Source organism: Plectropomus leopardus, chromosome 1, assembly GCF_026936395.1.
Source record: "Plectropomus leopardus strain MGB_pleo_1.0 chromosome 1, ASM2693639v1, whole genome shotgun sequence".
Taxonomy (NCBI): domain Eukaryota; kingdom Metazoa; phylum Chordata; class Actinopteri; order Perciformes; family Serranidae; genus Plectropomus; species Plectropomus leopardus.
In genome coordinates this window covers 8,389,343-8,413,738 of record NC_142176.1, presented here as the reverse complement: position 1 = coordinate 8,413,738, position 24,396 = coordinate 8,389,343, and the positions used below count along the sequence as shown (strand labels likewise).

General features: G+C 37.5%; 3 protein-coding genes across 10 annotated transcripts in view; 1 reads left to right on the top strand and 2 right to left on the bottom strand.

The window, feature by feature from the left end:
- Positions 1-9,048, top strand: part of nav2a (neuron navigator 2a) — a 138,841-nt gene extending 129,793 nt beyond the window's left edge. For all 8 annotated transcript variants that reach the window (XM_088070500.1, XM_088070536.1, XM_088070624.1 and 5 more), the window contains 10 exons: positions 432-532; positions 638-733; positions 1,443-1,620; positions 1,906-2,141; positions 2,679-2,830; positions 4,062-4,133; positions 4,283-4,479; positions 4,559-4,677; positions 5,921-6,121; positions 6,702-9,048. In XM_088070500.1, the coding sequence (XP_087926626.1) occupies positions 432-532; positions 638-733; positions 1,443-1,620; positions 1,906-2,141; positions 2,679-2,830; positions 4,062-4,133; positions 4,283-4,479; positions 4,559-4,677; positions 5,921-6,121; positions 6,702-6,827 (1,478 nt within the window). In that variant the 3' untranslated portion in view covers positions 6,828-9,048. The remainder of the gene's footprint in view (positions 1-431; positions 533-637; positions 734-1,442; positions 1,621-1,905; positions 2,142-2,678; positions 2,831-4,061; positions 4,134-4,282; positions 4,480-4,558; positions 4,678-5,920; positions 6,122-6,701) is intronic.
- A 2,250-nt stretch (positions 9,049-11,298) lies between these two features.
- Positions 11,299-14,347, bottom strand: LOC121944463 (uncharacterized). Its single transcript, XM_042488256.2, has 4 exons — positions 14,193-14,347; positions 14,023-14,084; positions 11,846-13,268; positions 11,299-11,377 (listed from the first exon to the last, which is right to left on the bottom strand). Exons 1-3 carry the CDS (start codon positions 14,213-14,215, stop codon positions 11,950-11,952), a joined length of 1,404 nt encoding a protein of 467 aa, XP_042344190.2. The 5' UTR covers positions 14,216-14,347; the 3' UTR covers positions 11,299-11,377; positions 11,846-11,949.
- A 1,420-nt stretch (positions 14,348-15,767) lies between these two features.
- htatip2 (HIV-1 Tat interactive protein 2) lies at positions 15,768-22,544 on the bottom strand. The gene is made up of 7 exons (XM_042488794.2): positions 22,181-22,544; positions 19,704-19,893; positions 19,497-19,604; positions 17,895-18,032; positions 17,701-17,762; positions 16,669-16,908; positions 15,768-16,089 (listed from the first exon to the last, which is right to left on the bottom strand). The coding sequence occupies exons 1-6, from the start codon at positions 22,303-22,305 to the stop codon at positions 16,692-16,694; spliced, it is 840 nt and encodes a 279-aa protein (XP_042344728.1). The 5' UTR covers positions 22,306-22,544; the 3' UTR covers positions 15,768-16,089; positions 16,669-16,691.
- Positions 22,545-24,396: the final 1,852 nt, after the last annotated feature.

Here is a 24,396-nt window from a genome sequence, read left to right as displayed (position 1 = left end):
GAGCTGATGTTATGGGACAAACACAATTCCTGGTAGATTTACATGAGGTGCTGAATGGGCTTTAATCAAATATCACAGACATGAACAGTTGGGGCATGAAGTATAAAAGCATTGACTTTATTTTTACCTAAATGCGTTTTATACATAGATTAGTTATTCAGAGTAGAGATTAAAAATTTCTGTCACTAGCACACAATTCTGTATGTGCTCTGTATGCTTCTGTATGAGATCATTGTAGACAGAAAGGGAATCATTACCTTCACAGACAGAGATGGCATTATATGTTAGTGAATTTACAAACACTTGAATAACCTGCTTACTGTTGGCTTTCTCCAGTGAAAACATGAAAACACTTAAAATGATCATTTAACTTTCCATTTTTCATGAGAAATGTAGAAACTTTGTCTTACTTTGCTCTGCCCTCCTATCAGACATGCTGCTGGACGACACCGGTGGAGAGGGAGGGATGAGAAAGGAGGGCCGACATGTGAAGATGGTGGTCAGCCTGGACGGGGACAGCAAGTGGGGAGAGGTGAGACGTGTTTTAGTACAACACAAACTGTTTTGTGTCAGTTAAGATTGTTACATACCTGAAAGCTTAATGATATCTAAAACCAGTCTTGTTTTTCCATCGCAGGAGGGCCGGCCGCGACATTTTCTGATCGGTTGCATCGGTGTGAGCGGTAAAACCAAGTGGGACGTCCTGGACGGAGTGGTCCGACGCCTATTTAAGGTAAACATATAAAGGAATACCTGCAGTCCAGAATCAGATAAAGAGACAATGTCAGAAGCACCTCATTATAAGTGTAAAGACAGTGTTTGAAAGGGATGTAAATGCATTAAGGATCTTGTAAATGTCTGAGTCTTGGCCATCAAGTTTTGTACTATGACACAAAATGCACACAGTTGTTTAAAAGAAAACTATTTCCTCTATAAAAAGGTATACAAAAGCCCATACATCCAAATGATGGAGCACAAGGTGCTGGATAAGAAATCATACAAAAGATGAAAAAACAGAGTTGTTGCACTATACTATGCGACCATGAATGAACACAAACTTAATTTAATTACCACTGAAGTGACATTTCAAGCTACACGCTCTTCATCAAACAAAATTCAATGCAGACACACACCTTCAAATATGTACCAGATGACTGACAGGTGACCCGGGCCCAGTCAGTACTTAAAAGTGTTTCTCAGCCTCTGTCGATGAAGAGCTGTAGGTCAAGACCTCACTTTGGTGGTAATTTAATTACATTTATGTTCATCCATGGGGCTTAGTCAATTGTGCAACCTCAGTTTTTCCAACTATTTTGTGTATCACACACAGAAATGTCCTTCTAATCGGCAAAAACATTTTAATTTAAACCTGAGTTAGCCTTATAGCTGGTATCCTTTTTAGAAAAAACACCCTTTAAATGTCAGGATTTTGTGTCTGACAGGAATACATCACCCATGTGGACCCGGTGAGTCAGCTGGGTCTGAGCTCGGACAGCGTGGAGGGATACAACATCGGAGAAATCCACCGGCCCAGCATCCCCAGCGCCGCACACACACCTGAGCTGCTGCCCTGCGGCTACCTGGTGGGAGACAGCAACACCATCAACATTCAGCTCAAAGGTACCAGCTCCTCTGCCAATTATTATTCTGTTCTGCCAGTCTGTTATAAGTTAACACATCTTTTTGTTTACAGAGAAAAACTGCCAAACAGTCACCATTCTTTTAAAAAAATCCAGTTTAAAACAAGTTCATACAGTGTCTATTTTTCTTATTTCTCTCAAGTCTGACCTTAATTGGCACAACACTGCTGCATAACTACAAGCTTAATAAAGAGCAGCAGTGTTGTGCCATCTCTTGACTTAAACATCTCTTGACTTAAAAATCCTGACGTTTGTGTGTTTCCAGGTGTGAGCAGCGAGAACGTGGACTCGCTGGTGTTTGACACTCTGATCCCGAAGCCGATGCTGCAGCGCTACGTCTCCCTGCTGAAGGAGCACAGACGCGTCATCCTGTCGGGCCCCAGCGGTACAGGAAAGACCTACCTGGCCAATCAGCTGTCCCGACACCTGCTGCTGCTGGAGGGCCGACCTCTGACCCCGCACGCCGTCGTCACATTCAACGTGGACCACAAATCCAGCAAGGTAAGCACAAATGTGTTTTCTGTATTCTCTGTGCTCACATCTGTCAAAGTTTGTGGATTTCTGCAGAGGGCTAAAAGTGAGTGGAATTTTTCTTAATGGATGAGAAAACATACTGGTCGTGATGGTTTAGAGGTTATATTTGAATTTGTCAGCCATTCATGCTCTGTTTCTAATCTCCAATATTGAAATAGTCTGTTGTACACGTTTAATTTAATACTGTTGAAATGAATTACAAGTCCAACTTTCATATTTCAAACATATTGCAATGTGCTGCACATCTTACAAGTTTTTAAAAAATGATTGAATAATTACAAAATGTAATCATAAAAATAAATAAAAAAACAAAAATAAAATAGTAGCAGGATGATCATATTAGGGCACCAGGTGGTTAATTTTAACACACCATAGCAAAGAACTTGACATCTAAACATTATAGTTTGTGTTGCTCACAAAGATGTTTGCAGAAAAATCCAGTGTTTAAAGAAAGCAAACATGACTGGTAACAAATATTCAAATATTCTCTGTCTCTCTTTGAAGGAGTTGCGTCAGTACCTGTCAGGGTTGGCAGAGCAGTGCAGCGGTGTCCCGGGGGTGGACAGCCCTCTGGTGGTCATTCTGGACAACCTGCACCACGTCAGCTCTCTGGGAGACATCTTCAACGGCGTCTTCAACTGCAACTACCAGCACTGGTCAGTACACACATACACACAAAAATCATGCCAAAAATAAAAGGGGACGTATTGTGTTTTTATTAATTTTACTGTCATAGTGTTTTAATGTCGTATGTTCAAAGTAAACATGGCCAAAGACAGATAGGAAAACAAAGACAGATAAAGAGCAGAGCAAACAGAAAAAAAATCAAACAGATAAGTATGAGGTCATTGGGGGTTTTAAAGAGTCAAAGCAAATGTTTCTAATTTACGGTAGGTTATTGCACATGATACAAACAGTGATTATAAGAGATCTGTCTCATTCAAATAAATGCACCGTTTTTCTCACCATTTTTTTTGCAATCATATGGACGAGATTATCTTTTCTAGGAGATGTAAGTGTTTAACAATGTTGACAAAAAGGCCAGCAGTGGGGCAGTTTTTCTAAGCAAGTATTTTGTTACTTGCTGCCAGCAAGATCCTTATGAGATAGGTATCATCTTTACTCATGATGTGTCCAAGATAAAGGGTTGTGAGTGAGGCTTCAGGCTGTCTTTAATACTCTGTTTACAGCATTTTATTTCTACTTTGAAGAAAAGCTAAACACGCTCTGGTAGAAAGCCAACATACTATCATAAGGCTAAAAATGATCATGAAGACCCCTTTAATATTTAAATGACATCACTACTTAAGTAAGGGCTGAAAAAATAAAAATAAAAATATATATATATATATATATATATATATATATATATATGCAGGTTTGTAAAGTATAAACCTACAGCATGGCAATTAACCAAAATATATTTCATTGGTGACTTAAAATGTTTTAACTGAAAGTAGAGCCCTATTAGAACAGCAAACACTTCATATCACAGGTCAAAATTTGCCTCAGAGGGCTTTACAACATATTATTATTATTAATAATAATAAGAAAATGATGATGATAATAATATAGTGATAATGATAATATTAATAATAATAGATAGGACTTATATAGTGATTTCCTATGTAATCAAAGACGCTTTATGTGAAATGCAAAAAGAAAACAATTACAAAATAAAGAATACAAAATAACATAACATTCATCTGTCCTTGGACCCTCACAGTCCAAAAGTTGTATCACACAATGCAAAGCAGACCAACTCCCTGTCAACCTCTATATTCTGATGCAACATATCGAGTGACTTATTGATTATAGTGCAAGTGTAATTAATAAACTGGTGTTACCTGAAAAGAAAGGATAACCCGTGTTTTTCTCCCCTCTCAGCCCCTACATCATCGGCACCATGAGCCAAGCCACATCATCTGCCCCCAACCTGCAGCTCCACCACAACTTCAGGTAAAGTGCTGCTCACTCCTCCAGCCACTGTGGCAGCTCGACATATTGAAAGACTCACATTGTCTTCAGATGCATTTAAATCTGGGGAAACTGTAACCATATTCTACAATACTTTAAAGATGTCACATACCCCTGTGCTCTCTGATCAGGTGGGTGCTGTGTGCCAACCACATGGAGCCGGTGAAAGGCTTCCTCGGCCGCTACCTGAGGAGGAAGCTGATCGAGACGGAGATCGGCAGCCGCACGCGCAACATGGAGCTGGTGAAGATCATCGACTGGATCCCGCGGGTTTGGCACCACCTCAACCGCTTCCTGGAGACACACAGCTCCTCTGACGTCACCATCGGTGAGATACTGACTCACGTTTGATAAATGTCATTGTGTTGAAACAATCAGCGTCTTACCTCTGTGATCTGTGACGGCAGGACCTCGTCTCTTCCTGTCCTGTCCCATGGACGTGGAGGGATCCAGGGTTTGGTTCACTGACCTTTGGAACTACTCCATCATCCCCTACATGCTGGAGGCCGTACGAGAGGGACTGCAGGTAACACACACACACACACACACACACACACACACACACACACACACACACACACACATGTTTTTGTCTCTGTGAGCTTGAAATATCAAAAACATTTCATTTGCACTTTATGTAAATGGGAACTTGTAATTTTTTTTATTTGATTTTTGATTTTGGGGCCTGGGATTTTTATGATATTTTTGTTGTATATGATATGATATGTAATGATTTATACAGAGACGTGATCTGACATCCTGAGAGGCTTTTTAAAGGATCCAGCTGAATGGAGTTGAAGTGTAATGAGTGTGAGAATAATACAACGGTTCAGATTTGCCCTCTCAGAGGACCGGGGTTATGTTCATCAAAGTGAAATGGATTCAATTTGTAGTCTTAATCTGCATGTAATTAGCATCTGATTCAATTAAGCAGCAGCTAATCAGCAGAATGCGACCTCTGAGTGGAAGTGAAGGGGAGGAATCTGTTTCTCATCAGCTCAGAAGAGGAATCACAGTGTGATGTTTTTGATATGCCACTTTAAACGACATTACTGTGACTTTTTTATGCCATTTTGGACGCCATACTACACTATATCTTTTTAAGCCATTTTGGATGACATACTATACTATAACTTTTTATGCTATTTTGGGTGACTGGTGATAATGAGAGCTAGAGATACAATCAAATCTTGTATTATTTTTTTCCTTTTTCATTCTTTCTTTCCTTATTTCTATTGTCTGTTACCTGCCAAGGGACCATTATTATTATTATTATTATTATTTTATACTAATATCCACTGATATGCTGTGTCCTCTTTTATTAAGTATTCATTAAGTAAATAAATAAGTGAAAAGCAAAAATAACAGTAACAACCCATACCCAATAAGAGTAAGTGTAATTAACAGTATATAAACAGTATACACAGAAATAATAGTAATAATAATGGAATTAAACCCAATCCAGACACAGTGAAATAAAAAATTAAAACATAAATTTAAAGACAAATTAAATAGATTAATTAAAATACAGGAAATCTCATAAAGGAGTGATTTAAAAAAGTTTCTAATTCTGACATACTATTATACTACGCTATCATACTACGTTATTTTGACAGCATACTATATCATGACTTTTTATGCTATTGTGAAGGTGAAAGACTTACTGTACCATGACTTTTTTATGTTGTTACGTACTATACTATGACCCCTCAATGCTAATTTGGATGACATGCTAGTGTGTTTCAGTGTTGCATTCTGTGTCTCTGTAGCTGTATGGTCGCAGGGCTGCGTGGGAGGACCCTGCTGCTTGGGTGATTGACACTTACCCGTGGTCAGCCACACCCACTCCATCTGATTGGCCCCCGCTGCTGCAGCTCCGCCCAGAGGATGTGGGATTTGATGGCTATTCTGCCCCGAGGGAAGGTGTCAGGAAAGAGCCACCACAGAGCGACAGCGATGCAGACCCACTGGTGAGCTAAAAAACACATGAAGAAGAGCAGACTTAGGCAGGGCAGTCATGCAGACTCTGCAGAGCTCTCTTCCAACATTGAAATCTTGCAAAAACATGGGGAAAATGCAATGAGCAACTTAACAAGAAATGGCCCAGAAATTGGCAAGAAATTAGAAAAAAAAAATTACAAGAAAATAAGCAAAAAAAACAAAGACAAACAAGGAAATTACCCAGAAAGAAGTGCCAAAGATTGAGGAAAAAATATTTACCTTTTTTTCTGTAATATAATTTTAATTCTAATTAAAATTATATTTTGGTTATTTTTCTTTCACCCTTTTTTTCCAAAATAATTTTTATGTCGTTTTTTTGAGCATTGTGGGACATATCTTGCCAACTTCTTCATTGCCTTCCCCCTACGTTTTCAAAAGAAATCAACCCAATTTGCTTTTTAAGCATTTTCTTTAACAGGTTGAATAGCTTGTGAAAAGCATCTGAATGAAGCACATGAAAACTGATGTTGATCCAGGTCCCAAAAGGTTAACCTTGGAAGAAATGATTTGGCCAATGAGACTTATACAGAGACTTGTTTCTGCTGACAGATGAACATGCTGATGCGTCTGAAGGAGGCAGCGACGTCATCGAGCCCGCAGAGCTACGACAGCGACTCCAACAGCAACAGCCACCAGGACGACATCCTGGACTCGTCGCTGGAGTCGACTTTGTGATGCCAACACTGAGATCGGTTTTCAGGAGGAACTGTTCTCACCAGGAGAACTTCTTGTTTAGAGTATAATTTAATGCCACAAAATCCAGCCACCTTAATTTGGGTGCAGGTAACCCAAATATTTAAAAATTAAAAGGATCAAACTGCATTTCAGAAAAACGGGCAACAAAAGTTTTTACTGCACTGCGCTGTTTTTTTTTCTTTTGTTTGTTTGTTTGTTTGTTTTTCACCGCTGTGGCCCGTGGCTCCTCTCTCAGGAGCCTGACATCAGACAGACACAATAAAAGCACACAGCCTGTCACTCTCGGTGAGGCGGCGTCATTACATCACCAGCCATCAGCATCTTAAACACCAGCCAGGAGTCCGCCATCCTTAACTGAGCCACGGCATTAGCTCCAGCTCATCAGGCTGCGACGCTCCTGCTCCCGTCCAGCCGCAGCGCGTCTGAGCCGCCTGCAGGTGGCGATACAGACCCTCGTCTCTGGAGTGAGCCTGAGCCACCAGCTGCTGAGAACACATGGATGAACAACCAGCAGCTTTCTGCTCTTCCTCCTCCTCTGTGGTGGAAGTTTACGGTGCGATTGCTGGAGGATAAATCGAGCCAAAGTGAATGCTTAGTCCAACATCGTGCACCCCGAAAGATCATTCATTTTACATCCCAAACAGTTTGATTTGAGTCCTAGTTCCCACAAAAAAACAAGGACTTTCAGGAGGGAAATGCGTTAACTGGGAACATTCACCGTGGCTAGATTTATCCTTTTAATGTTTACCATCGTTATTCTATCTGTGTTGTAACTTTCTGCGTGACACATACACATTTTACACCTCTACGTTCTTGCTTTGACTCACAGTCCTTTGAAATCTTCATGCACATTGGCCCAAACAGGCTGTTGTAGCACAAATGTCTCTTGGTGCTGGACTGAACTGTAACAAACAATGCCTTACTCTTTTTCTAAACAGACTATGTGCATTAGCCGATTCTTTATTTGTCTAAATGGCTGTATACCTAACAGGGCTCCGAGTCGACTCCTCTCTCCTCGAGGAGCGGCGTCGACCTCTCATCATATCAAACACCGATGCCGAGGGATTGAATGAGAAGCAGTACTTTGGGTTTTAAACATTTAAGTTGTATGCATGTATGACCCAGTGCTGTGAAGCTGGTGTAAATATTTGGACCACTAGCAAGAAAGAAAAATATATAGATGTTTGTTTTGGTGCTTGAAATTTTGCAGGTTGATTGGGTGAGGGAAGTTTAAGATGTGCTGATTTTATACCTCATCCCCATCCTTTAACTGTCAACGCTCATAGTCTATGTGATTTTGTGATGAACAAAAACTGTCCTAACAAACATGTTGATAATTAAGTGAAATCTAGTGTATATGCTGCTTTGTTTATAGTGATATAATTCATCTGAGGTTAAAGGTATAAAGGTGCTTGTGTTTGAATGATTATGTAAAACGGTTTTGACATTTCTGTGGCGTAAAATATAAAGAATATTTGCTTTAAACTTCCTGGCCTGCCTTCTGTGAAGGGCATGCGGACGTTTAACGCTCATGTTGTCCAGCACAGCTTCCAGTGCTTTCAGTGTTTTTGATCCTATGCAACATTCATTCAGATCTCCAAGTGGAAGCCAAAAGCTGAACATATATTTTGTCGCCCCCGTGTGTGGTTGTCAGCACTGTTGAGACGTACAGTGTAAAACCAGATCTGTGAGGACTTTTCAGTTTTGTGGCTCATGTTCTTTGTTCGTGTGTGTGTGTGTGTGTGTGTGTGTGTGTGTGTGTGTGTGTGTGTGTGTGTGTGTGTGTGTGTGTAGTTTATAGTTTATAGAGGCTCTCCTGCTATGGTCCTTGTAAGCACAAAGAGACTAATTCTCTGTTCGTCTTGCCTGCTCTGAGATGTGTGGATGTTGTCGAAGCATTTGTCTGTCAGTTTCACAAACTCAATGAATGTTTAGCCTTCTTTGCTATGTACATTTTTTTATATGTAACATAACTTTGTAAATAGTTGATTATGTCGCAGCATTTTGATGACTTTTTTCTAGCCGATTTGTTACAGTACTTGAAAAAGGAGTATTTTGTGTACAGTCTCTTTACATCAGAGCAGATTGATGCAGTTTGTCATCACTGGTCTGTCCAGGGCTCGGAGAATTAAATCTGATATCACTGTACTAGTCTTAAGTTATTGTGATTCAATAAAATTAATGATTATTTATGATTGAATTTTGCCAAATTGTTCCTTTAAAAAATGAATTGAATTGAAAAACATGGGGAAAGGGCAATAAGCAATTTAACAAGACAAGAAATAAGTAAAAAATTACAAGAAAATTACCTAAAATTAAGAGAAAAAATGGTAAAATAATAGAAAATAACCCCCAAAAGTGCTGAAAATAAAATGAATGAATACATTTTTTCTGTAACATAATTTTAAATAAATGAGTAAATAATAATAGATTTATTATTATTATTATTATTAATAAACTTTTATTTTTAAACAGATTTTATCAGTTTTAAGGCCAGCAGCTTCTTACATAAGCTGAAAACAAAACATGGTTATATTCTCAATATATATATTTTCAACAAATTAAAATACTGTCATTTTTATTAGTCTGACTCTCAGAAGTCCGAGTGCTACAGGAAAGAGACAAGTACACTTGCTTTTGCTCAAAAAGTGGAAAACCTACAACTCCCAGAATGCACGACACCGCAACGCCCGCAGTTGGATGACGTGTATGAAACAATATGGCGGCGGGCTGAAAACAACAGTCTCGTCGCAGTTAGGTGGTAAGCTAAAATGTGTTTTTAAAAGAGTTTATAGGCGGGAAATAACGCGGTACCGTTTTTTTAAATGTCAGCCTCCGTTTTTGAAACCGTATGACGCTTGCTTCTTGTCAACAAATCCAGGTATCACAGCCAAACACTGTACTAAAATATGTTTCTAAAACATGTTTGTGTATGTGCGGGAAATAAAATGTTGCTTTTGCTTCTTACAAGAGGAGACAGAAGTTAAATTACTTTTGGCTGCCATCTTTAGTGGAAGACATAAGCTGTAAATGCCAAAGCAATAGAGCGGTAAAGTAATGAGTCCCAAAACGCGGAAGCCCATTAGCCTTTTAGCTCGTCCGATTCCCTCGTCGTAAAGTCTATGGGTTTTTTGAATTGGGTTTTCGGTAAAATGCTTTAAATAAGGTCTGTGGTTAACACAGGCTAAAAATATGTAGACGTATTGTTCTGTAACATAAAATACGTCTGCTTAAACACGATTTTTAACGTTTACGGTTTTAAAAAAGGCGGTTGCTAACAAGTAGCTACATGGGACTACAGTGTTTGTCGGGGACGTTAAACGTCATCACACTGGACACAGAAACTCATCAAACCCACTTGTCCGCCTTTACAGCTTTACAGATGAGCTCTCGAAGTTGTAAATTTATCTGTTTATAATATTTTTCGATCGCGTTTTAACGTGTTTTTAAAGTGTTCGTGGTTGTGACGTTTAAGTCGTGCGACCGCGATGTAGTTCGTGTATAGCCTAACAATAGCTTTTTACTTCGGGATATTTTAATTTACGCTTCAAAACACACAAAAGTGATGTTCATCGGTGAATATTATCATGCTTAACAAAACGTGTAAGTCTTATAAATTTGTGTTCATCAGGGAGCTCATTTTTGGCGATAATCGCAAATCCCATTCAAAAATCCTATAAGGTTTTTGACGAGGGGGACCAGTGCGATGCCAACTTCCTGGTTGGTCTACAAAAAAACACGTCATCCCTTCGCCACCCTGAGTAACATGAAGCCGAAGGCACAAAAATATGAAGACTGTTTTATTACAACAAATGATATGAAATATGCTGTCAATATGGAGTCCCCTTACAGATGATGTTTTACATGTTTGCGAAACGTGGAGCTTCATCACTTCTCGTGTGCTGCATTCAAAAGCCTTTTATGAGTATCCTCTTTAAGTAGTTGTAGGAAATTGGTGCAATTTTCCTCAAAAGCATAAGAAAATGGGCAGGTTCACAAGTTGCAAGAAATGTGATTTTGAAAATTATTTTTTTAAAGAACCTATAGTGAAAAATGTCTACAGAAAAAAAGAGAAACTGTATGCATAATTAGAAAAATTACAGATTTAAAATGGTGTTAAATAATTATTTATTTATTTTACACACTTTTCCCAAGTCATTTCCTTGTTTGTTTTTGTTTTAAACACTTCTTTTCAAGGTAATTTCTTGTAGCTTTTATTAGTTTCTTGCATGTTTTGGGACATTTCCTTTTTTCTTAGTCATTGAAGAAATGTAACCAATTTGCCGAGGGTTCAAAGGGTAAATGATAATTACAGTGAATTACATCTTGAAAACATACTCCGAATTAGATCAGACCATTATGTTTAACTTCCAAACTAATCTCTAACCAATTCTTGTTCATGGTGTACTGTAGCAAAACCGTTCTGAAAAGAGAAAATGAAGGAACCAAATTAGGCAAAGTTTTAAATGTTTTTATTCAGGTTCATACTCTTTCTGGTCAAGCGGCCAATCTCCTGGTTGGTTTAAAATCTGGAGGGATGAAAAACATTCGTTAACAGTTATTCCATCACTACTTTAACCCTTTCAAACCTGAGCAAATTGGCTTGTTTTTTTCAACATCAGAAGAAGGCAATGAGCATCAAAAGAAGAAATGTCCCAAAAATTGAGTAAGAAATTTGCAAAAAGGACAAAAAATTGCCTGAAAATTGTTTTAAAAAAAGAAAGAAAAAAAATTAAAAAAGGAAATTATAATTATACATATATTTTTTCCGAGATTTTTAAAATCATTTTCTAAATCTGCATTCTTGCAATTTGTGGAACCAAGTTGCTCGTTGCCTTTTGCATTTTTTTTTTTTTTAAAGAAATCGCACCAGTTTGCTCAGAGTTCAAAGGGTTAACCTTGACAACTTTGGCGTTCACATTCTTGCAAACAGATATAGCTCCAAATACATATAAGATGCCAAAAATGCTGCAGTTTAATTAACCTCAAAAGCTTACCCTCTTGCTGTTGTTGCCACCCATGTTTGTGAAAGCATCATGTGGTAGGTCAGTTTAAACTCCAGGTTGATGGTTTCATGATATTTAGAAATCTTGGAAGGAATCTAGGAAGATCCAATTTCTGTTGAACTCTCAATGTGGCCTTCGTGGTTTGATGCTTGAGGTGTAAGCTCTGCATCTCGGCCCGCTGTCGGTGTGGGTGAAGCAGACTTTGTGCTCCATTCTGCGGCGACTGAAGGAACGATTGATGAAGTAGAGTTCAAACTAGGAGGAAGGGTTGTCTGACGGGGAATGAGTTCACTGTCTGATGTGTGAGTAGCATCATTTGTAGGATGTGTTTGGAAAGGTTTGAATTTGCCTTGGACAGGACTTGGTGCTCGGTCTGGTGGGGCAGGACGCCAGCTGGGTCTGCTTCCTCCGAAATTATAATTTTGCTGCCTTTCACTTGATGCTGGATGATCAAACCCTGGTTTTGTTGAATCATGGTTGTAACCGCCTGAATTGTGTATTACATGTGAAAAACCTGTTTCCCATATCTTTCTAGAACTAGCTTGGGGCGTTTTTTTGTCAAAGGCAGGCTTGAGGCGACGGACGTGAGTGTATCCTCTGGCTTCAGACGTCATATCGCTGCTATAGGCCCTGGGACTCCATGCTGGAAAAGAAGTCTTTGTGTCACTTTTTCCTGCTGAATTTCTGTCAGGAGATTGTCCCTCCACGACTGAGTCAGTCTGCTTGTCTTTGGGTTTTAAAACTGTTTGTAAAAAGTTTGTTCTGCCCTGATTGAAACTTTTGGGTCTGGTTGTGAGACGTGACTCCTGTGGATATACATTTTGTTCGATGGGGTTTACGTGCATCTTCTGAGACTTGACAGCTTGAATATTTAGACTTTGTTTATTGCCGTGGGAGTAGAATGGCGCCCCTTTGTTGTTGTGTCTAAGGCTAAATGGGACTTTGTCAACCTGAACAGGTGAAAAACTTCCTGTCGACCTCATTCTGGTATTATAGATTTGTGATGGAACCTGAACTGCACCTGTGGAGAATACAGAATCAGAGTTTGCTTGGTGAATCTTCTTGCCGTCAGGAAAAGCTTTGTGTCCAGGGCGGTTGTATGCCACATCACTTCGTCTTTGAATAACTGAGGGTGAATTGAAGCCAGGTTTTAATTGGTTGATTTGGCTTTTTGGTACATTTTGTATCTCGGGAGTAACAGGATAACGTCTTATGATTTGTGATGATTTGGAGGCAGTGGTGTGATCTTCTCGTGTGGGGTAAATGCTGCCACTTTGCAGTCTGTCCACACTTGATGTCTTGTAACCAGCTGTAGGGATTCTGACAATAGGTGGTTCTCTCCATCTTGTGTCGTCTCTGTTGTCATTGTGGACTCCCCTTTGGGCCTGTCCCACTTGGACGTGTTGGACATAACCTGTTGAAACAAAACACACAGATGGGAAATTTCCAAAACAACAGGCAACTCACTTCAGTTATATTACAATATTAATTTTGAGCTGGGCAATATGAAGAAAATCAAATAGCAATTTTTTTGACCAGATATAATGACATTATTGTAGAGTTGACTATTGGTGCTTTTACAAAATATTTATACAATGAGATTTTTTAAAAGACAATAAGTTAATGGTTAGCAATAATTAGTAGGGATGCACAATATTGTCCTAAAATCCTCAAAATGTCAAAACATCCTAGAAATGTCCAAAAATCCCTGAAATGTCCGAAACTCAAAGAAATGTTATGAAATCCTGGAAAGACTTTATAATTCTAAAAAAATCCTAAAATCTGAAAAACATCCTAAAATCTGAGAAATGTTCTGAAATGTTAAAAGCATCCTCATATCCTAGAAATGTCCCAAAATCATAAAAAACATCCTAAATGTCCTAAAACCTGAGAAACATCCCCAAATCCAAGAAATGTTCTGAAATCTTGGTAATGCCTTAAAACTCTAGGAACATCCTAAAATTTTAGAAATGTCCTAAAATATTAGAAACTTCCCAAAGTCCAAGAAGTGGCCCCCAAGCAAAGCAATGTGTGAAAGCACCGACAGTCAACCCCACAATATCACTGCAATAATGACAGAGGTATTTGGTCAAAAATATTGTGATGTCTGATTCTCTCCATATATCCCAGCCTTAATTAAAGTTGCATATTGACATATTGTGCGATACCTCTCTGAGTATTCTCACAATTTACATCACCAACCAGCAGCCAAAAGCAAAGCACAAACAGCCTGCAAAGTAAAGTGCAACACAGGTTAATATCAGAAGTTTCCAAAGTACATTTAAGTAAATATTTAAGAAAACTGCAATCAGAAGTGACACAGAACAGGACAATTTACCTCAAACAATGTGTAGCGCTCATTGTCAAGCTTGTTTCCAGCTGCTCTATTCCCAATAGTAACTCATGCTACAACTGATGTGTTGTAACAGGGAGCACAGAGCCGGAGCCCTGCTTCAGTCCTCTGAGCATGAGAGGCAGATCAACTCAGCTGTTCTTCATTTTGAACTAATTGCTGCTTGGACTTCAACACCCAGAGCTGCAGGAAGATGAGAAAGCTGTACTTTCCCCCAAATAAGATCAATTTAAGGTAAATTCTCCCACTCAATGCCATAGTTCTGATGAAATGAGCAGAATACTGTGTAGAAGCCATAATATTTGTTAAGGTAGCAGCTTGTGTTGAAGGAAGCAAGCATTTGCATATTTTAGATCAAAAAATGTATATGGACCCACAGACTGTCTGTACTCAGTGTTTTGTGTCTCTAAAGTTACAGGGTTCCCACATATTTTCATGGATAAAATTGCAAAACTTTGCCATGATTTTGTCTAGGACCCCTTTTTTTCTTTTCCCACTGTTTTCAAACATGTGATTCAAACTCTAATCAGAATTTCAGGATGTTCAAGGACTCTCAGAAATATGAAAATCCAGCAGTAAATTCTGTTTTCACAGTTTCTGCCTGTGAAAAATAGTGTCATCTTGGTGATATTTTCTTTCAAAAAGTCATGTCCCTTTTTTTTTTTAAAGGAAAAAATAAACAATCAAAAAAATCACCCCGAAAGTTTGTTTACTATAAAAATTGCCCCACACTGTTTTTTTAAGAAATAAAAGTTACAAAAATAGCCTAGAAAATTAAAGAAATTGCCAAAAATTACTAATAAAGAAGAACAAAAGAGAAGTCAATTTTATGGATGATAATAATAGGCTTTTTTTTTTTTTTTTTTACAAATCAATCAGGTTTGGAGAGCATGTTTTCTTACAAAAATTGGGGTCCCCCCCCAATAAATTCACTGTAATGTTACATAATGTAATATAATGTAATATTTATTAAATTCCATGGCTTTAACATGTTTTCCATGACCGTAGGATCCCTCACTTTACTTTTTCTTTTTTTTTTAATAAATTAACTGTAATTTTACATTCATGTTATATAATGTGTTACACACAACACATTGCCATGATTTTATCCGAACACAGACGGATGATTTTTCATACATGAATCATCTTGAAGCTGTATTGCAAACGAAAGCTTCACCATAAAGAATTATATAGGATTCATTTAGCCTGCTCAAAACTTTGCATGCATATAACTTTTTTAAGGACTGAAATGTTAACCACAGATTTGTGGAGGAAAAGGAGCGCATATCATAGAAGTATTTTGAGCCCAATGAATGTAACCACTTCTAGTCACAAGAGGGCGCTGCTAGATCAATGAGAGAAAAATAAAATTTCTTTTTCACCTCTTGAACACAACTTGTGTTGCTTCACATAAAGCAATGAAATATATCAAAACCCAAGAATGAGAATCAGCATGTTATACATACTGTTAAATCTAAAATAAACAAATATATTAACTTTCATATAGCACAGCATAGATGTTGTGTATATGCATGCAATATACAGTATGCCACACAGCTGTTGAATAGTTCAGACACTAGATATTATATTTATTTATACAGTCAATATGGAAACATTTTCCTAAATCACACACCTCAGTGAAATATTGATGATAATCTCATGAAAACATATAAAAGACATCCATCATTTCAATCTAGTGCAGAATAGACTTCAGCATTTACTTTAAGGCAGTTGGTCAGTACATCGTCTCTCAGCACAAATGGCAATAATTCCCTGATGAAAATATTATAATATAATTTAATACCAAAAGCAATGAAACCCAAATACAATATTAAGATTAAATATGTTTATGTAGTTGTCTCTATACATCTGCTGGAATGACCTGTAAAGAAACAGGAGAAAAAGTGTAGTGTGAAAGTCACAGTGAAATTTGAACCGTCAAAAGTCTAAAGAATTAACTTTGCACGTGTACAGCTTTAGAGCAAAAATAATATAATAAATTGTACATTTAATATAGGGAGTTTATTGTTTTAGTGTACTTTTAAACTCAACTTCTCAGAGGTGTAGGCGTAAGATCTTTATCAAAATGAGTTTGCAAGGTGACTGAAGCTCGCCGCGTTTGACAGACAGTGATATAACTTCTCATAGGGGCTGATCCTTTTTCACACATCAGTCAAAACACACATTGGATTCACTCCTCTGGATTTTTCATCATTCCTAAAATCATCCAATCGTGTTACTATAACACCTAATTTGTTCTATAAACAGAGCTCCAGATGTCCTTGTCCTGGGACAATATGTTTATTTAAAAAGGGATAAATAACAAGCAGATAACTTTCTCTCAGTGCCCTGTGTCTAAATGGTTTGACATCCATGTCATTAGACATACAGTAGATGTCCCGGAGTCAGGGAACTTTACTCTTACATACTGTCTGTTATCAGTGTAAATACTTTTTCTTACCTCAGTGTATTTCCTGCTCTCTCTTATTTCCCTGCACTCTTTCCCAGGGTGGCGATGGCTTTGTTCTCCAGGATCTCCGTCTTCTGCTCAGGCTGAAGCAGAGTGTTTGACGCCATCGCTTTTGCCACCGCCTGGATTGGGATGGACATGGACGTAGAGCACACGGAGGAAAGGGCACCGAAGAATTTCCTGGTCATCCACTCGGCGGGCCGACTCTCCTGTCTGTCCACCAACAAAACCCTGTTGGGAGGAAAAATATAAAGGTATTTATTGTTTAGAGCTTGTATTGGTGTTGGACTGGGTTATTTAACCCATTGATACCTGAGAAAATTGGCTTGATTTCTTTCAAAAACATGAGAAGAAGACAACGAGCAACTTAAGGAGAAATGACCCAGAAACAAGCAAGAAACTAATCAAAAGTACAAGAACATGAGCCGAAAATACCCACAAAAAAAACAAATAAACAAACAGGAAAGTTAAAAAAAAGGAAAATTACCTGAAAAAAATGACAGTTTCAGAGCCACTGATAGCTCTCAAACTAGCTGGAATGACAGACTGGCTGACAGTGAATAATAATAATAATGCAATTTACATTATTCAGAGTTTAGGCCACATAATGTGTACTACCATCCAACCTGCATGTGCTGCTGTGTGTTGTGACTTGTGTGTGTCCACAAAATAACCACGAGCAGCCTGTTTAAAATACTATCCGTTTAACATTAATATGATTCTGAACATGACTTAGTCCTTTCAGATGTTATCTGTTTTGGGGAGCCCTGATAGATAACCTTGAAGCTCATACTCAGCTAAAAGAAAATAGAAGATGGTTGAAATAATGTTCCAGGACAACACATGATTTTCCAGGATGTTTTACTCTTTACCTTATTTTTCATTTTCATTTTCAGTTACTGAAAAATCGGTCAGCTGTTTCCAGGAAGTGTGTGAACCCTGATGTATGTGTAGTTCAGTTTGGGGACAGTTTTTCCTGTCTCATGTGTAAAATCCGTCTCATAAAATGATTGAATCACTCACCCTGGTCTGTAAATGGAATATCTGTCAAAACCCAGCGCCTCAATATCTGCTTCCACTTGTCCCTGGAAGAAAATCCATTTCATGTTGATCCTTCAGTGACAGTCATTATTTAATGAGACAAATAGGTAAAGCTTAGGCTGCGAGAAAGAAGAGCACATCAGTATGTGGCCAGCAGTTAAGGAAGAAAAAAGTACCTTGACTTTGAGGTAGAGGAAGTTGCTGTTTTTATCGGCTCCTCTGGAGGACTCCAGGTGGAACTGTGTGCAGCCTCCTGCTTTGGCGAGCTCAGCTGATTTAAGGACATAGTCATGATCAACGCGGATAAATCCGTCCTGAAATAAAAGAGGGAAATAAAAGAAAAAATAAATATTTTGACAGAAACAAATCACATGTTCATATTGCAATGACTGCAGTAATTAATAAGAACAAAGATAAGACAAAGACTTGATATATTAGTGTATTCACAGTAGTGGAAGAATTGTTCAGTTCCTTTTCTTGAGCAGAAGTACTAATACCACACTGTGAAAATACCCTTTTCAAGTAAAAGTCCTGCATTAAAAATGTTACTTTAGTAAAAGGAAAAAAAACTGAGAGTATTAAAATTCTACTTTTGGTACCCAATGCAGAGAAATATAAAAAAAACTAAAATTAATTTTATTTCATTAGAAAAAACACCCCAAACCTCAAAATTATTGAAAAGAAAATATTTTTAAAAACACCTGAAAAAACAAAGATATTATAGGGGGGGAATTTAACAAAAACTCACACACACAAAAAACTCAACAAAAATATAAAAAATATTACAATAAAATATTTAAAACCATCCCAGAAACTCAAAATTGTAAAACGAATTCGAAAAAAAGTAAAAATGCTTCATAACTCACAACTAGAAAATAATAGGGGAAAATACTCCTAAAACTCAAAATGATAAAAAAAAAAAAGAAGACAAAAAATTGAAATTATTAAAAAATACAGAAAATGACTTAAATGTTTATCAAAATATTTGCAATTAATTTTCTCACAAAAAGCTAATTGATTAATCAACTACTCATTTCAGCTGTACTTGTATAAACTGTTCGAAGTGAAAAGTACAATATTCCCCTCTGAAATGTAGTTGAGTAAAAAGTATGAAGTAGCATGAAAAGAAAATACTCCAGTAAAGTACAAGTTCCTTGAATTCATACTTAACTACTGTACTTGAGCAAATGTGCTTAGTTACATTCAACCACTACCTAGCCAGTTTATCAGTCAGGTGCTAGAGGAAATGTTGCACATGGCTAAGAAACTGCTGAGTCATTGCTATAGACCAACAATCCCATCAAAGCCCAACAGATGTACAGTATTTTTGTAATTCTGTGCTTCAGTACAGCAGAAAAATCTTGACTGTAACACTGTAAAAGTACACATATTGGATTTGTAAAGTTAAAAGGATACTTTGCTGATAGTCATCCAGCTTTGTATAATAACAATGTGGGTAAATGACCTGTGGTAAACTTTCCTCTGTCTAACCAGTGCCTAGTTATCCACTGTCAGATTACACGATTTACATTGCCTGGTGATGTTTCGCTGGCTCTTGAGGCTGTTGCTCGAAATACAGGCTGTGCTTGCGCATTTTCGTATTGGCCACCAACCCAGCCGCAGCCTCAGCGGACTCAAAAGAGTATACAGCTGATCAAGAGACACACCCACCAATCTCGCTGTATCTAAAACTCGGATTAAACAGTTAAACTAGGCAGTGCTGACTGAATTAGGATGAGGGCCTTCTTTATATCGGTGAAATACTTCTTTACACTTACAGCCCCTGCTTTCGCTCTGGTCGTTCCCAGACAACAGTAGCCAACATCATGGCCCTGGAAGGCAGCAGCATAATCATCAAGCTTCTCAAAGTCCACCACCTCCTGTACCTGGAGGCATAGAAAACACACAAAATTTCACTCTCAAATAACTCAAATAATGAATTACGAGCAATGGCAGCTAACTGACGTCTCAATCAACCCACTGACCAGGTTTTCATACGCTTTGTCCTCAAAGGTGAGCTGTCGCCGTCCGATGAGAGTGATCTTGGAGAAGATGTTGCGCCCCAGCAGCTCTTGAAGTAACACACTGCCTGTTTCCCCAGAGGCACCGAGGATGAAACAGCTTTTATTTTGCTGCCTGAAGTTTTCCTCCAGAGTCTTCATGTCCTCTGCCATGCTGTGTGCCAAAGCAGACATCACACACGAGTGCAGGTAAGGCGAAAATTAAACACACGTGCTTTTTGCAGGCAATTTGTGTAACAATGTGAAACATGCTGGAGAACAGTTGTTTACTATCTGGGCATAGGGCATGTTTTTATATACTCATTTGGGCACTAAATGGTAAATTCATGGTGCAGTTGGATAAATGAGCTCCCATTGTATAGTTTCATGACAAGAACAGAAAAAAAATTAAAATTAGAAAAAACACTCCAAGACTTCAAAATTATTGAAAAGAACATAGAAAGAAACCTAAAGGTAAAAGAAAAAAATCCCCCAAACTTGAAATTACTTTAACATATAAATATAAATAAATATATATATATATATATATATATATATATATATATATATATAAAAATTATAAAAATGGAAATTATAACAAAGGAAAAAAACCATGTCAATCTATGAGCTGCAAGTGTATAATTCTCATCAACTCATCAACCTTGGTAGACAGCATTAATAAAATGTATAAAATAATAAAAACTGCAATTTATGACAAAGATATGAGAAGATGGATATAATTCAGAATCCAGTCCTAGTTTTGTTTTGCGAGTTGAGATTGTTTATTGTAACAGAAAAGAAGCTTTAAATGCTAAGTTTCTTAAAGGGGTTTGCTTTGACGTTCACTCTGATTACCAATGGGGTTCTTCTGTTAATCTAAGCCAGCATTACTGACAATACAGATATCTTAAATCTTAGAGCGCAAATGCACTGCACTGCTTTAAAAACCTGGAAACTGAAATATTGCCTAAACCTGGCAGGCAGAGCTGAAAGCTGAATAATGGATTAATTAACAGTAGTACCCCTGTCATATACAGAAGCAGAAACCAGTCTAACAGGTCCAATCAGAGGATCAAAATGAAGTCTGGGCATCTCTACGTGCCAGGCCTGAAAGTGCTTAGTCATTGTTGGGCATTACCGTTGATAACTGTTTATATTTGAAAAACAACCAGAAAGGAAAACTTTAAGTTGTACCAGTGAAATGTCTTCACTTTGAGCACCCAAAGACTTTGCTGAAGATGTAGACATTTCTTTTGTGTCTATAAAATTAAAAATGACTGACAATGACAGACAACATTTGTGTCTTTCTCAAGACTGACAAGATGAGGTGAAAAAACATTACAGCCAATGAGACAGCTGAATGCTAAGGTAGAATATTAAAAAAATAAATAAAAAAACTGTAAAAGTCCCATTACTAAACTCTTTGAAACCTGGATTGACATCACTTTTCTCATGCTGTGTTCAGATGCCTTTTACAAGCTATTTAACCCTTTGAGACCTGAGCAAATTGATTTGATTTCTTTCAAAAACAAAGGGAAAAGGCAATAACAAACTTGGCAAAACATGTCCCTGAAATTGCGATGAATTAGTTAAAAAAAAAAAAAAAAAACAAGAAAAAAAGGTGAAAAGAAACAACCTAATAATTACTTTTTACAGGGTTCCTATGGTCAAGGAAAACCAGGAAAAGTCATGAAATTTCACAATCACAAGTTTTGGAACAGCATTTTGTTTACCATCACATACATTTCTTCTGAAACTTTTTTTTAATTTAATGTGAAATGTCAGGGGAAAGTTTGGGGAAAAAAATCCATGAAAATATGTGGGATCCCTGTTTTTAATTAACTATATATATGTATTATACAAGTATTATAATTATATATGTACATTTATGTTACAGGGGAATTTTTTTTTTTATTTTCAGCATTTTTTAGGTCCTTTTTTTGTTTAAATTTACATTTTTGTGCTTATTTTCGGGTAATTTTCTTTCTTTGTTTGTTTTTCAACAAATATCTTGCCATTTATCGGGCCATGTCATAATGAGTTGCTTATCGCCTTTTCCTTGTTTTTCTGAAAGAAACCAAACCAGTTTGGTTTTTATAGGGTTAAACAGGCGCATTATCTGAAAAAAGACAAATATATATCCATGTTGAATTGTACCCGAGAAGTGACAGTTATTGAAGCAACATTTAAGGCAGAGAAAACATGTAGAAGCACAGAGGCAGAGCACATTAGTCTGTATTCACATTCGCATAAATAAAACCTTACAACGTTTATACTGGCGGTTTATACTGGTGGTGGGACCACTGCAGTTGACATTAAACATGACTTAAATTGGCATTTAGCTCACGTTACACTACATACCGTCCTGCATGTAACTGGTGTGAGACAGCAGCCGCATTAACGCATGCATGTGTCGCGTGCAGCTGTCATTGAAGCAAACAGAGATCTGCGCTGTTCGTTACCTGGTGTATTTAACCGGAACGGGGTCGTCGAAATAATTCAGAACCACTGCAACGACAACAATTACGACAGTGAAGATCCCGGTCGCTTTTCCCAGGGCGGTGACCAGCAGTTTCATAACAGACATCGCTATGAGCAACGATTAGACGGAGCACTTCCTGGTTGCTTCATCTTAGCAGACGGTGCTCTCAGGAGTCAAGAGTCAGAAATGATCAACACCGTCAGTGATCGATGGCACCGGTTCATATCAGTACTTTAAATTGTATATTTTATTTATTGATTTGGTATTGTGATTAACCGAAGAGAAATGGAGAATCTCACAAAGCCTCGTCCTCATCCTCGTTCACCACTGCAGATAATGCTTTTAGGTCCGCGCATGCGCATTTGAAAAAAATCCCTATAAAATTCAATATGACATTTTCACCCATCGTGGCCCATTAAAACATAATAAGTGTCTCTTTACCGGTGTTACTTGCATATTTGGTGTTAACCCACATTGAGCTGAATTGTAATCTAATTCATCAAAGGATGGGTCTTTGGCAGGGGGTCCGGGACCCCTAGGGGGTACTCAGAGTTACTGCAGGGGGCCTGTTTTATATATTTTTAAAAAAGTTTCTTTTCTTTATAAGAAATTAAAGCATTTTTTGAATTGCACTTTAACATACACATATTTTAAGGCTGCCTTCCTCCAGTCTTAACTTAAAAGGTTTATTACCTGAGGGTTGTGGGTAAGGAAAGCATGGGGACATCTTCGTTCAGCCGTCACTTTTTAATGTCCATTGCAACAATAAGATGAGATAAGATAGGACCGCAACTCAACTGAATACACATGAAGCATCTCTCATATCTAAACAATCCTTGCCCTTAAAGGGAAGGTGCACAACAACGTGATTCCTTATTTTAACTTAAAACAGGAGCAACTTAAAAACAATACAGTGTATGGATTTACCATTAATTAAATCAACTTATTTATCTAAATAAGTCAGAGAACATAATAAAGTTATCCACCAAATAAAATAAAACTGTACAAATATAAATCCCATCTTACAATATTTTGCCTTTTCCGACAACCTGTCTTTGAGAAGGTGAAGTCTCCTCCCTGTGGTGGACAGTAACAAGGTACATTTACTTAGGTACTGTACTTAAGTGTAGTTTTTGAGTATCTGAACTTAAATTGAATATATGTATTTTTGGAAATGTATTATTTTGTCTCCACTACATTTGACAGGCAAATATTTTACTTTTGACTCTATTTCTATGAAGGTTCTCATTACTCGTTACATTTACTTTGAAGTCAGATGATTTTTTTTTGTCCATAAACTGTGATCATGCAGTTCTGTATGTGGTTTGTTTGTTGAAGTGGTTTTCCCGTACCTTTACCTCAAACATGTGTGACTCAGATTTAGCAGCTCATTAATAGAGACAGGTAGAGAGGATAGGGCATCAGCTCGCAGTTGTATATGGTTATGTGGTGTTAGTAATGGCTACAGCAGCAGACTGAGATGAAGATTCCTCAGCAGATCACACATGGCCGGACCTCAAGACCACGTTTAGACTTTTTGAGATAAAAAGGTCTCTAAGGGGTCCTTGGCCTTACCAGTGTTGAACACATTTGCATTAGATGTTTCGTGCTCACCATCATTATTACACAATATTGAATTAATGGTGCAAACCTTCGCCTTTTTGAAAATGTGGTACAAATTTAAAGTAGAGCTCCATAATGTATATTTGAGCATGACAGGACATTAAAATTCTGTGTATGCACTGTGTTGGGAAGGTTACTTTTGAAATGTGATAGGTAAAAAGTAATGTAACTTATTACATTTGATTGCTATTTGATTATTTTTAATAACAAATGTTTTAAGCTGGGCAATAAAGTACAAAAAAACATCAATTTTAACCAGGCAGTGTAACCTCAACAGTGAACACACTGAATAACTTTTCACTTCTTCAATATAATGAAGAAAACATAATGTTATGTTCTATATATAAGCTTTTGTACCAAAAACAGTATGCTGGGATGTAACCCTTCTGTAATTAAAAATAGTTTGATTAGTAACTGTAGTATGATCATGCATTTTTTTCCTCAGTAGCTTTGACTTTTTACAATTACACTTATTTTGTAATTTAAATGTATAATTCTGTTACATAACATAACTAGTTATGTGTAAAGCGTAATTAAGTAGTCTTTCAAAATGTAAAACTATCACTACCATCT